The sequence below is a fragment of the Dasypus novemcinctus genome, chromosome 5 (genome assembly GCF_030445035.2).
Source record: "Dasypus novemcinctus isolate mDasNov1 chromosome 5, mDasNov1.1.hap2, whole genome shotgun sequence".
NCBI lineage: Eukaryota > Metazoa > Chordata > Mammalia > Cingulata > Dasypodidae > Dasypus > Dasypus novemcinctus.
The window spans coordinates 59,100,947-59,115,099 of NC_080677.1; the positions used below are offsets into that span (position 1 = coordinate 59,100,947).

At 37.5% G+C, this 14,153-nt stretch overlaps 1 protein-coding gene across 2 annotated transcripts in view; it reads left to right on the forward strand.

Moving 5' to 3' along the window:
* Window positions 1–14,153, forward strand: part of CALCR (calcitonin receptor) — a 169,323-nt gene that overhangs the window by 87,431 nt on the left and 67,739 nt on the right. For both annotated transcript variants that reach the window (XM_004475695.2, XM_058296970.1), the window contains exon 3: window positions 10,800–10,883. In XM_004475695.2, the coding sequence (XP_004475752.1) occupies window positions 10,833–10,883 (51 nt within the window). In that variant the 5' untranslated portion in view covers window positions 10,800–10,832. The remainder of the gene's footprint in view (window positions 1–10,799; window positions 10,884–14,153) is intronic.

A 14,153-nucleotide genomic window follows, 5' to 3' on the forward strand; every position in this document is an offset into this window, starting at 1 on the left:
ATCCAGTACTATAATGCATTATTGAAAACTTCCTATGGCAAAACCTCCATCAAGAAATTATATAAAAATGCATAATACTTTATGCTGAAGTATTTTTTCATGCCTTCCCTAAATGGTTTTAGACATACACACATACACATACATACACAATACATATTCTGACTTGATCTCCAGAAACCTGACATTTATGTTCATACAAGAAAAAAAAACACATAGTCCAATACCAGCATCATTCTTCTTCTTAAATGGGGTACTGTAAAACCGTGTCACTTTTATAATACAGTATAAAACAGCAGGTCACATTTTGCAATAGGACTTTTATATTATATAATCAATCTTTTCTATACTGTCTTTAACTTAATTTTTTTTAAAAAACTTTCAGTTTTTAATTAAAAGTTAACTTCTCAGAAGGAAACAGTTTCTAGGTTGTGTTTCCAGTTGTGCCATTGACTGTGCTTCCTGCTTCAGTAAGGATCATCAGACCATGGGTCATGTGTTTTACCTTTCTGTCAATTTTTCTGCAAATTGCATGCATGTGTGTATGTTGGCCAGGAGGGAATGGCACAGGTGATGGTGGATGGGGTAATGTATTTTATAGTGAGGTTTGATGCCCCTTCTAAGTACTGGATTTATTATACGCATAGATCTCCGTAAAGACCATCTCTCTCTTCCAGGGAAACAACTTCTAATTGACCAAAATTAACCCAGTGACATTAACCGTGAACTTTCATGGCATTGTAACAAATTATTAACTGATGACAATGTAAGGAAACTACTCTTAAGAGTGTTGTCTTTTTTTATATTTGAAAATTACTTTAAGTTATGTATTTATTTTAATGGGTTTTTCTCTTTACACTTTTCTTAATCTATATTATTTCAACATTTCTCCTCTCACTCATTAATAAAGCTGTCTCTATAAGAGCAGTTGATATGGACCAGAGGCAAGCATTTGGCTGGCTCTCTTTCCCACAGCTCTTTGTTTGAAAAGAGCCCTGGGACCAGAGCTTGTGAGCATTAGCCTCATCACTCCCACTGGGTTAAGAAGATCCTTGGTGAATTGAATAGTTCGATTTTCATCATATTTGCCTTTGGTTGTATAAACTGTGCATTTGATTCTGATGAAAGGAGAATAAGATAGCACTGAACTTTACAACTACATATTGTAGAAGTATTGAGGCAGTTAGATCAAGGAATATTAGTTGTCATCCAGCCTAATATTCACTTTGGTGGCCAACTCTAGAATTGGCACATGTCCATGGAGAGCACCTTCAAAAGTGACATTGAAACATTTATGAATAATTGCTTCAATAAAGTCAGGGAAAAAAAATCTATAATTTACATTTGTCTTTAAGCAATAATCATTCCAAAAGTATGATTATTAGTTTGCACATATGATTCAGGGAAAAGTCAACAATCAATGCAGTTGATCTTGGAAAATAACATTTGTACAATGTTTTCTAAATGAATAGCTATAAATCTCTTAATACCTTTTAGATTTTGTCCTTATTGGAATTTTTTTTTCTCCTGGATATAATGGGTTGTTAATGACAGCTGAGAATACTCATTGGTCCATAACCCATCAACAAGGAATATTCATGACAGTATTCCAGAGGCAAGTATATTGTCATTATTTGGAATTAACTGCAAAAATATCTACTTGTAAAAATAGAATTGTATAAAAATATCAAGATAAAGTATTAGCCTAGAGAAAGTATGAAATGCTTTTTAACACATAATAATCTTAAAACAATGTTTTCAATCTAAGAGACAATAAACCATTTGCAAATTTTGACATAATCTTTAAGGAGAAGACCAGTTAAAGAGAAAAATCACTGACGACTTATTTTTAAAGTGTCACCTCCTCATATTTATTTTAAATGTGCATATTTCTAGAATCAGTATGAAATATGGAAAGAGCCTAGATTTTGAAGTATGAACTGTTTCCAAATTCTGATTCTGCCCCTTACTGACTGTGAGAATTTAGTCATTCCTTAACCTCTATGAATCTTTGTGTACTTCTGTATAAAGTGGAGAAAACTATGCCTATCTGTATTTGATGTGATGATAATGTACTGTAAATTAATTACCTGGCTGTCTCTATGCATTCAGTTCATTTTAGTTTCCATCCTTCTATTCCACCAGTTTTCTCTTGAAAGAACAAGAGGTCCTTTTAATACATATTTCAGTTTGGCTATTGATTATTGTCTATAATTGTGTGTCAATTAACCAACATAAGTAGATTTGTTTGATAAACATTAGGATCCACCTATATCTTTCAAAAGAATCAGAATTTTCTGGGACCTAAAGCCTGCACTGCTGCTGAAGATTGTCTCTAACTCCTGCAGCTGAGAACAGAGGCTGAAGAAAGAACTCTTTTGCTGCCATCTACCTGCCAGATATTGATTCAGGGCCCAAGAAGGCCCATCCATTAGCAGCCATGCCCATTAGCCACTCTGCCCTTTAGCAACAGCAGAGAAGTGGTGAACTTCTGTTGCAGTCAACTTGCAAATGGAAAAGCTAATAGTAGTCAGGAGCCCTTTAAAGATAAAACACAGATCCTGTTAGAGTTAACTCTTGGTCATTTCTGTTATTCCAGATCCGCTTATTGGCTTTGCATAAAATCTAGCTCTTCTCCTCTGCTTCCTTATGTTCCCCTTTCCACAGACGGCATACCACAGCACCACCAGAGGACAACAGGGGAGCTACAAGGAGATGCCAAAGATAAAGGAACAAGTCAGATAAGGGAGATACAAGGAGATGTCAGATAGAAGGACAACATGGATGGGGATTACCCGAGGATAATTCAGATGTGTCGTCCTCCCCCCCCCCACACACACACACACAACCTTAAATAACTGAACTTGGGCAGTATGTGCTTCTCGGTTTTTATCCCGTCTACATCCAAAACTAAATCACATTAATTCAATTACTTCTTTGGTGTGCCTAATCATCACATTTGTGGTTGGCTAAGTCTTATTCTATGTGCCATAACTTCATTAAAGACTTAATTTTTTCAAAGTGCAATGGCAAAATGAGTCATATGCAAGCTCCTCACACAGGAGAAGCTTTATTTAATAAAACAAGTTGCAAGATGTTCACTTTAACTGAATTATTAAATTGCCACACTGAAATAGACTTGACACCATTATTTTGGATTAAAGTCCCTTATATCAGAGCTTTGTATATTAGCTGTGAGAGTTATGATGTGTAACAACTGCTATGAAGAAAACCACTGCATCATCATGACTGACATTTAGGGATCAGCTAGGCCATCCCTAATGTCATTAATTCCACTTAATCTCAGTGGTTTTCAAGGGAGCCCAGATAATTTTACAGAAAATTTTGAACTACTTGCACAGCCATGCAAAAAGGGTAATTTTTAAGGCACTCGAATTTCAGGGAAATGAATCCCTCAATAATTTAATAATAAGAAAAAAAAAGCTTTGTAATGATTAAATTACATTTAGCAGTGCTTTTCTCTATTAGTAAATATATACTACTGGAATTGTAAATTCAGGGGCAAACTGCTTGTCTCTTGTAAAGTTCCAGGTGAAATACATTTGTGGGAAATCTGAGAAATAGTGAGAGGATTGGGGAGGAATGTAGAAATAAGGTGGCACCCTCTCGGGCATTCGCGGTTGTACATAAAGACCCCCTGAGAGCAAAGACCACATCTCTCAGAGTGGTTCTCAGTAAATATTTGATGAATGAATTTATAAATATAACAAGTGCTCCCTGCCTCATTCCGCCCCATCTCCATTTCTGAAAACACAAACATACAGAAATACATGAACAGTGCAAAGCAAGGCTTCGGGGCAGAGAAGGGTGAGTGGGGAAAACCAGAGCAAGTTTGCAGCTTTTCAGGACTGGTACAGCAGTGCCCATGGTTACCAGGAGGAAATTGTTACAATTGGTGACAGTTTTAAATAGCACTGACTGTTAAATATTTTGTACAACATACCAGGATGCTCCTTTATTTTACCTCCACTTTATTCAGGCCTAGGCTTCTTATACTCTAAGATAACCTTGAATTCAGAACCAAATAGGGTTCCCAAAGGTGGTTAAGGGGGAAAAAACCTTATCAGAGGATGAGTTGCAGTCATGGGTTGCTTCTATCCCAACTAGACCAGACCTTAGAGGCTTCATTGGCAGAAAATTGAGTCAATCTAGGAAAAATGTCTGAGAGCCAGAGTGGCAAATTAGAATGTTCACTGGATTGGGAATCTGTGATCAAGGTTTAACCAGAGTTCTGCCTCTCTCTCATCCATTTGAAGGAAATCATATCAGTAGGTTTTAATTAGCTCATCTGTATGGTGAGAAGTTCAGGTTATTTGGATTCTAGAACCCCTTCCAGCTCCATAGTCTAATGAAATCAGGCATTTGCGGTCACCCCTCGGGCTGAAGTGTGATTTGCTGGCCTGGGGGGGGAGCAGCCGCGGCAGGCCAAGCCGCTGCCCCCATAATAGGGTGGCTGGTCGGACTCACCGCCACCCCTGAAGGGAGCTCGGCATGGGCGCAGAGTGCCCTCGGGTCTCCCCTTCTCGGCAGCCATGCTTCCGCGGCCGCCCCTCCTCCCGGATGGCGCCACACGATGCCTGTGGGGCGGCACCCTTCTTCTTCTTTCTCCCTGCGCAGGCGCAGGGCGGAAAATTCCAGTTTGCCCTTTTCCCCTCCCCCGACAGCAGCAACAGCCAGGCGTGGGCGGGAAACTCAAGTCTGCCCTCCACCCCAGCAACAGCAGCCACCAATCCCTAAGCCCTGCCACTTCCCCCAGCAACAGCAACAGCCAATCCCTAACCACCACCCCTCCCCCGTCCAGTACCGCCCACTGACCTTTCGCCGGCAACCAATCAGAGCAGGGTGTGGCTTCGACCAATCAGCCTTCCCCAGCCCCTATAAAACTGTTGCCTCTCCCTCAATAAAGTTGGACTTGTGTGTTTACCTTATCTCCGCGGTAGTTCTTCTGCCGTACGCCCTCCAGTCCTGAGAGCCCCCGACAAGGGCCTGGCCTCCCTTGTCCCCAGTTCGTCGCCTGCTTCTCCGGGCGACCCCTTTGTCGCCGGCTTTGCCGGGCGACCCCGTCAGCAGAACCGCGCAACCCCTGTGAGACCGACCCCTCGTCTGCTGCCGGACCGACCCCTCGTCCCAAGTGGGACCGACCCCTCGTCCCAAGTGGGACCGACCCCTCGTCCCAAGCGGGACCGACCCCTCATCCAAAGCTGGACCAACCCCACGTCCGCAGCCAGACCCCACCTCTACCGACCGAGCAAGCCGCCGCAGGCATTAGACTATGGAGACTTTTTCTGAAAGACGGTTCTTTCAACAGGGTGCAGATAGGATGGGTAACAGAATAATGTTATGTATATATAAAAGCTACATCTTAAACCCACCATATAAAATTTTGGTTGGTATTTTTGGATGGCTTAATATGTACTTGGCATTAACTTTTACCTAAATCTTTCAAAGTTTGGCTTTGAAGAGTTTATAATTTGGAACATTCAATTTAGTGCCACTCAGAAAGTCTCCTGTGTAAGACAGAATACTTCTCATGCATTGGTATTTATGAACATGGACTTTCAAAATAAAACACAACATATTTGACCCAATTATCTCATAATTAGAGTTTCAATAAGCCAGACAAGATGTGGCAAAGTCCTGCAACTTCTATTCCATCATAATAAAGAAATGATAGGTCTGCAGCTTTTGCCCTTTACTACTGCTTTTTCTGCTAATCAAGTGAACATCACTTCTTTCATTCAACGAAATCAAAAGAAGTCAACTGTTTGCCGGGTTTGCATGCCTACCCCCTTGAATATTGATTGCACATTTAATGTTGGTTGCTATAATTGATAGCAACAGCTAATTTAAATGGAATTAGAGGATCCTTTTGCACAGGATTTCTCAGGAACTTTGATATGTTAATGTACTTAGAAATTTCCAGAAAAGAGAATAATATTTCACATTTTTCAACTTTGCCCCAATAAACTACCCCCTCCCTTTTCTGATATTAAGTGGGTGTTTCACAGGAATCATATTTTGGAGCACACAATGTGGAAAATGCTGTTTTAAATTATTTTTCCATTGAAGAGTCAAGTAGAATCAATATTTAATTGCTTCCCTCGCTGTGCCTGTCAAAACTGTGCATAACATCTTTAATAGTCATATAGTGAGTTTGAGGTTCTTCTGGATTCAAATATGGATCCTTTCTGTCTTAGTCCAGTACTTTTTTCCTTTGCATCATCCTCATTCCCCTTCCCATATTTACCATAGCTGATCTCAATAGAAGTACTGATAAAGAAACTTTGAACATGATAATTTCAATCACGTGCATTGTAGATTCTCCACACAGAAGATCCAATTGACAACTCAAATTTCATTTGCCCAAAACTGTGTTCATTTCCTTCTCCTTAGCATGGCATATGTATGTTGTGACTAAGAACATCGCATTTGGAATCAGGTCCCTTTGATATAAGTTTCAGCTTTGCCATTTATTAGTCATGTAACCTAGCTTCTCTGTGTTGCAATATCTTTTCCTCTAAAATGGAAATGTAGGGTTATTTGTGATATCCAGTAAGATAGCCACAAGTCAGATGTGTCTATTGAGCATGTGATATGTGGCTAGTCCAAACTGAGACCTGCTAAAAGTGTAAAGTACACATAGAATTTTGAAGACAGTCTGAAAAACAAAATGTAAAAATTTTAATGATAATTTCTTAGATTGACTGCATGTTGAAATGCTATTTTGAGTATACTGATTTAAATAAAATATATTGTTAAAATTAATATCACCTGTTCAGTTAAATTTTTCATGTGCTCTTTAGAAAATTTAGGATATCACATTTGTGTCTTATATTTCTATTGGCACCAATTTCAAGGATTCCGTGATATAATCAAATTAAAATACTTGACATGATGTGATCCTCATATAATAGTAAATGAAAGGTATTAATATATTCTTCTTCCTTATCTAATGTTGAGTAGTTTAATTAGTTATCACGCTTCTTTCAAAATAAAGGTTTTGGATTCATCCTTGATTCTTTGCCCTCTTCTCCATCATGCATCATGTCCAATCAGAACTCCTCAAAGCTGTCTTTCCAGCTCAGTCCCTAGCTACTTTTCCTCACCTGATCCACACCCACCCACTCAGAGTTTCTTCAATATGCTCAGTGATTCCCGAGTCATCTTTGTTCATGCTTACTGTTTAGACTACACTATTTTTCCTCACGGCCTCTCACATATTGAAGTTCAGCTTTACCTTGCAATAGCACTGAAATACATGTCATATGTGCACAATATATTTTTAATTAAACTGATTTGAAAATAAAGGTTTTTATTTCACCTCTGCCAATAATTGCTGCTTTGGGAAAGTCAGTACTAGAAAATATCCACAAGGTCGAAAAGCTGATTCCTCAAAATAGTTTTAATTGGCCAAATTTAATTTAATTATCCCTTAATAATATCCATTTGAGTAAGTGAACATTTTTGAGCTGCACAAGATTCAGAGCCATTTCTCCAAGATCTCCTTGTTTATTAATGTTGCCTAGCCAACCGTTTAGACTCTGTATCAGTTTCACTCAATACCTGTTTATTGAACACTTGTGCAAAGCTCTGTGTTGAACCTTGCATTAACTATTCACTTAAATGAGCTGTTGTATCCAGAGTCAAAGAAAACCCCATTTTTTAAAACTTTCATCACACTAGTATAAACCATTGCGTAATTTTACATTTTGTATATTACCTTAATTTCCCAGTAGCATGTATGACTAAAGGCATAGGTACTCAAGGAAATAGGTTTCAGACTAGAAATGCTGACACATTTAAAGAAATGAGCCCAGCAACTTTTCAAAACTTGTCAAATATTTTATATTGTTCCTTCCAGGGTTAGTCTAGCATATTGGAGAAGAAAAGAGAGTACTTTAGAACCTTCCTTAATAGCTGGAAATTCAGTTTCACCTCTCATCTGGATTCCTCTTTTTACACTGTGTGCCACATTGTGTGCCAAAGACAACTCCTCAATGCCATATTTGTCTAGAATACAAAGAGTGCCAAGGTTTTTAACAGCTGGTCTTGGAGCCTGGATTTAAATGGGTATCATACTGAGGAGCAGGAAGGTATTCTGTTTTGCTTCATTTGGCAACATAAATTGGGCTTATGACCACATTATGCCCTGGCAAGTTGGTTCCTATAGTAATGGAGAATGATTTTCTAATAGGTTATATAATCAAGGATTTTCCCAAACAGAGGCATTGCTAAGGCAACAAACCAGCATACCCTGTGCTTTCACAAAATTTACTTACCTGCTCTCTTCAACTCTGTCTTCAGAAATATAAAATTAAATAGTGTTACCTTCAAAGTTTCAAATTTTAAACAGATTCTAGGCCTTGGGTGACAAAAGCCCACAACTGCTTTAGGATAGCAATGCCTACTTCTTCTCATTTCCTGTTCTTTACCCAAACCCATTTGCTCTCCTTGCCAGGTTGTTAGTGGAGAGGTCCTTCACAAATAATGCTCCAAAGGAGCAATTGCCTCTCAGACACCTTTTATAGCTTTAGACGGTACCAAAACTGGAGAACATTGAAGACCTCACAAATTTCATCCTTGCCACATGGAGAAGAAAGAAAATGTTTAAGTAAAAGGGCAGCTCTTTCTCATGACTTGGAAGCTTAATTGACTAGAATGGGTAAGCTAAAAAGCATTTTCCAAAGTGTGTTATATGGATAGGTTAATCATTTTTATCCACACACACAAAATAATGTTTCATGGTCAAGTAGATGGGAGAATGATGAAGTAAACAAAGACAAACTAGCATCTTTAGTAAAGGAAAATTAGTCTTTAAAGTGCTAGTGTCTCTGGTGCATCTCTAAATGGAGTATAGGAAATGCCTAATTTTCCAAATTTATTTGGCCATGGAAACTTCATTTTATGCAGCTTCTCATGGGATTACTGCTATTCTATGGAACACACTTTGGGAAATGCTGATCTATAAGAATAGACATATTATTTTCAGACACTGACCTTTCATAATATTTCCACAAAAAATTTAAAAATATAATTTTACTTTTCAAGGAAATTTGTTCTCAGTAAATGAAAATTATTTTACTCAATCATCATTATCACTGGATTAGTAATTTAGACTCTATTATTTCGTAGGAGGAATGGTCCCCACTGATCAACACACCCCTGCAGCCAAAGAATGCAATTTTCTGAAGAGGAGGTTAACTTCCAGTGCCCCTTAGAAGATTCAGAGCAACGCAGATTCTGTTGCCCTTCCTGACCACAGTTTCTTCATTTCCATATTCTAAATCAAGCCCCAAAATAAGGTTTAGGCATCATGTTGATCTGGTTTATGTAAGGGGCTCTGACAAGAGCATTTGTCTGAAAAATGTTTCTGTTATTGGAGTTGAAACATGTAGCTAGTGGGTTCGTTGTCAAAATGTATTCTAGGTCAGGGAGCAAGTGTAGCTCAAGTGGTTAAACGCCAGCTTTCTACATACGGGGTTCAATCTCCAGCTCCCATACTTCATTAAAAAAAAGTATTCTAGGTCTTGGAACTACAGTACATTATCACTAGAGCTGAGAATTCCTATTTCAAGAGAACACAAAATACAAGCCAAAGGCAGTATCTGCCCTATACCTCAACGTATTCTGGTGAGCAAAGTAGATCTAGATCAATGGACCATTAATTCAAAGTAACCATGTATAACTGTATGTGAAAGTAAAAAATACAAAGATAGCCATGCAACAGGCAAGACCACAAAGACACACAGATAGGACGAGACCTAAGGTGGACAAGTTTATCTTCTGTGCTACAGGCTTTGCTTTTGTAGACTATTTCCCATCCTCACCGCACCCCTGAACCAATGATGAACAATATGATTCTGGCAGCACACAAGATAAAAACCTACATCCTGGTTGAAAATATGTCAAATATAAGATTCTTTCATAAAACAATGAAATGAAGCCCTTTATAAATGTCAATTATTTGTGTTAGCCACTATAGCACAGAAAATACACAAATTTCTATAGTTTAATGCAAAAGAACTTTATTTTTCCCTCCAATAGAGTCCATTTGGAGGTGGAGTTCTCTTCTGTATACTCATTCAGGGATCCAGACTGATGGATATGTCTGTTGTCTTCAATGTGTGTGTTCCAAGGTTGTCCTGGACCCTGATATCCAGAAGGCAGAGAATGGAGAATAGGAGGTTTTTAAGGATCAGGCCTGAAGCTGGTATACATAAATTCTGCTGTAATTCTATCAGACAGTCACGTGGCCTCACATAATTGCTAAGGAGGCAGTGTTTCCAGAAAGAGAGGAAAAGGGGATTGATAAACCACTGCCATACTCTTTTCATCTCCATCTTAGGGTGTAGAAACTGAAGCTCAGAAGTAATAAACAATTTGCCCATAATCACAAAGCCATTAAGTATAATTCCAACCCAAGAATTCTGACTCAGTCTCTGGCCTGAGTAATATATTGTTTTTATGTCCCGTGGTAATGGTACCTGGGAAAGTTTATATTAAAAGTGACAGAGAGGGTCAGACCTTGTGTTTGCTGATGATATTTGCTCTCTGAGTCGCATCTTTCTGTGATGAGTAACTCATGATTTTGTTGCAGCCCCCTAGAGACTTTCATGCATAGATAAGATGCTCAAATAGTATATGATCCAGAGTCCTCTAAAGTATATTTCATTTTTCTCTTTCATCACTTTAAGTCTAAAAGAAAGAAAAGAAAAGAGAGGGGTTATAGTTGATATTAAAGATATATTAATTTAACTGTTTGATAATTTAATTTTTTACAGGGCCAAAACAGAAGACCATCTTCAAAAACCAAAATGAAGTTAACAATTACAAGCCGGTGCTTCTTCCTGTTCATCTTTCTAAATGTAAGTAGAAAAAAATGATTCAAAGCTATGTTAACCAAGAATGCTAGAATAGGGATGAGTGTTTGAGTAGGATTGAACTGGAATTTGCAATGATTGACAATGTTCTCCAGAGGCCAGAACTAAATTCCTCAAAATCATCATGTTCTTAATATTTGTTAACAAATCAACCTGAAATTTCATTAACTTAAACTAGTGTTTTAGCTTACCCAGAATTTTTAACTTTGCTTGCTTTACAAAAATTGACATGAATTGGAAACATTTCCATATTATCATATTAACATCAAAGGCTAATAGTGTTCTTGGAGGAAAAGACTAATATTAGACATGTGGATTTGAATAATCACAGTTTTGGGGCTGCTGTCCTATTAAAACATCTGAACTCTTTTATTCTGATTATTAATTTCAAATATATATCTCATCAAATACTAACTGAAAAAATAAAATAAAAAACTAAGAATTTTCACATGTCCATGCCACTGTCATTCCATAGCTCTTTCTTTAGCCTTTTTTTTTAAAGATTATTTATTTATTTCTCTCCCCTTCCCCCCAACCCCAGTTGTCTGTTTTCTGTGTCTATTTGCTGCATCTTCTTTGTCCGCTTCTGTTGTTGTCAGCGGCACGGGGAGTCTGTGTTTCTTTTGTTGTGTCAGCTCTCCGTGTGTGCGTCACCATTCCTGGGCAGGCTGAACTTTCCTTCACGCTGGGCGGCTCTCCTCACGGGGCGCACTCCTTGCGCGTGGGGCTCCCCTACGCAGGTACACCCCTGCATAGCACGTAGCACGGCACTTCTTGAGCTCATCAGCACTGCATGTGGGCCAGCTCCACATGGGTCAAGGAGGCCCGGGGTTTGAACCGCGGACCTCCCATGTGGTAGACAGACGCCCTAACCATTGGGCCAAGTCTGCCACCTTGAGATATATTTCATATACAATGCAACTAACCCATTTAAAATGTACATTTTATTTTTTAATATATTCATGGGATTGGGCAGTTATCACTTCAATCTATTTTATAATGTTTTTCACCCCATACCCATTAAGTAAATGTTCATTCCTCTGGGTCAAGTCTGCTTCCCTCTCTAGCCTTTTAAATTGTGTCCAGTTTATTTAATTTTACGCAGTTTATTTTCCTAAAAGAGGTAGCAAATAGTAGCATCATTGTCTTGGAAACACTATCTGTGTCTATTTATTTCTGTCAGCATTGTTAACCCACCATCACATGAGTTTCAATACCATATGAAAGGGAGATGAGTAAATTTTACCTTAATTAGTCTGGAGTTATCTCAATCCTTACCCTTTCTACTGCAGTAGAATAACATTTGGCAATGAATTCCAGTTGGCAGTAAAGATTATTTAACCTTTGCTAATGTTATATTGACCCAAGCAAATCTTGCCCGGGATACCAGAATTTCCATTGCTCATTAATGTGCAGTTGTAGCTTACAAGACTGCCTAAACTGCTTCTCACACATTTTTAAAAAATATATTACTAATAGTTCATGAGTACTATTTTTAAGGGATTTTTATTTTGTAGTGTATAAATCCAGCAGATGGTTTATGGGAATGATTGTTAATTCAGCCCTTTTGTACCTGTTTGGATAATGAGTATGTTTATTTTATTATGCAAGATTGTCACATTATTTTAACCTATTAAATATTTCTTTTGATAAGTTACAGTATAAATTGCTAAAATTAATCTAGTATTTGGAAATACAGTTAACTTCATGCCATTTGGGAAGTAATAAAAACATTTAAATAAGAATGTTTAAGTTAATAGAATATTTAATTTGTCTGTAAATACCTAGGGCCTTATGTGGTATTCTAAGGAGGTAGAAATATTGGTATATTTTATTCATAAACTTATATTGTTTGAAATCTCGTGTAATCAGATATATGCAAATATTTCTGTACAATTCTGTTTCATAAGGCATATGTTTATATTGGACATTGATAGAGGAAAAACTAAAGTGATTAGTAAATACTAACGAAGAGTTTGAAGATTATATAATTACCTTCTTTACTCCATAGACTACAGATAATTTTTGGTGTTTTAAAAAACTAAAGCAGGTCGTTTATATTCAACACTTTTACTTGATTTGTTTTACAATTTACAGATTGAAAAAATTTCGTGTATTTACATGAGCCATGGACAGAAATATTTTATGGTTTGTGGGCATCCACGTTACTAACAAATGTAACTGACCTGGACACTTACATAGCTTTGTGCTCTCTTTGCTGTGACAGAAATTTGCTTCTCTGTATTTGGATTATGTATTTGGTTTGGAGGATATGTCCATCAGACAAAATCCAATGCATCAATTTGCTTCTAAAGCATTCAATGTGTTCCACATTTATACTCCTCCAAGAAAAAGTAAAATTAAAAACAAAAATTTAAATATTCTGAACTACTCCAAAACATCACTTCTTAGGTATTATATTATTGTGAAAAAGCCTTACCAGTATGTTTAGTTCTACCTGTATAATTTAGTTCTACCTATATAATTGATTTCCAAATGATCTTTAAAGTGTCCATTTGATCACCACATTCCATTAGCCTCATCTACATTAATCAAAACCACCTACTCATGTCCTCTCCACTCTCTGAGGTAATATAAGGGACTTAGAACAGCGCTTAGCATATAATGAACACTCAAAAAGTACTAGTGATGGTGATGATGATGATGATAACAATGAAATCAACAATAGCAATGAAGACAGAGGAAAACAGGGCTCTTCTAGAAACAATTTTTTTCGTTATTGTTGGTTTTGTGGCTGTGTTTCCTATTTGCTCTGAATTTATGATTTATGCAGAAATTTTGTTGTTTATATGATGCTTAAGTGGAAGGTACTTAGGACCCTAACCAGGCAACTGATCTTACCTGGAAGAACCAAGACTGATACTTTAGAAATTTTATATTTTTACTTTCTTAATTTGAAAAATACAAGTAACTGAAAATCATAAATAATTTTCACATAGACATTTTCCACATTCAGGACAGTGACATGGAAATCCTGTTGGTTATATCAATTTGCAGGTTCTGGATTCATATTTTTGGTAGAGCAGTTCTGCCTGTGCAATCAGTAAAATTGTTTCCCTTCAGCAAAGTAGCAAGTGTCCACACATTCAACAGGCTTGAACAATTCCAGACACAGGACATTTCTCAAAGTTCCAGACAGAATAGCCTTGTAGCTGTTTCGTTGCTGTGCTGTTGTTTCTTCTAGAAATTACATGTAACCCAAAGGCAGGCTGGATGCCTTACACTGAGGTAGGG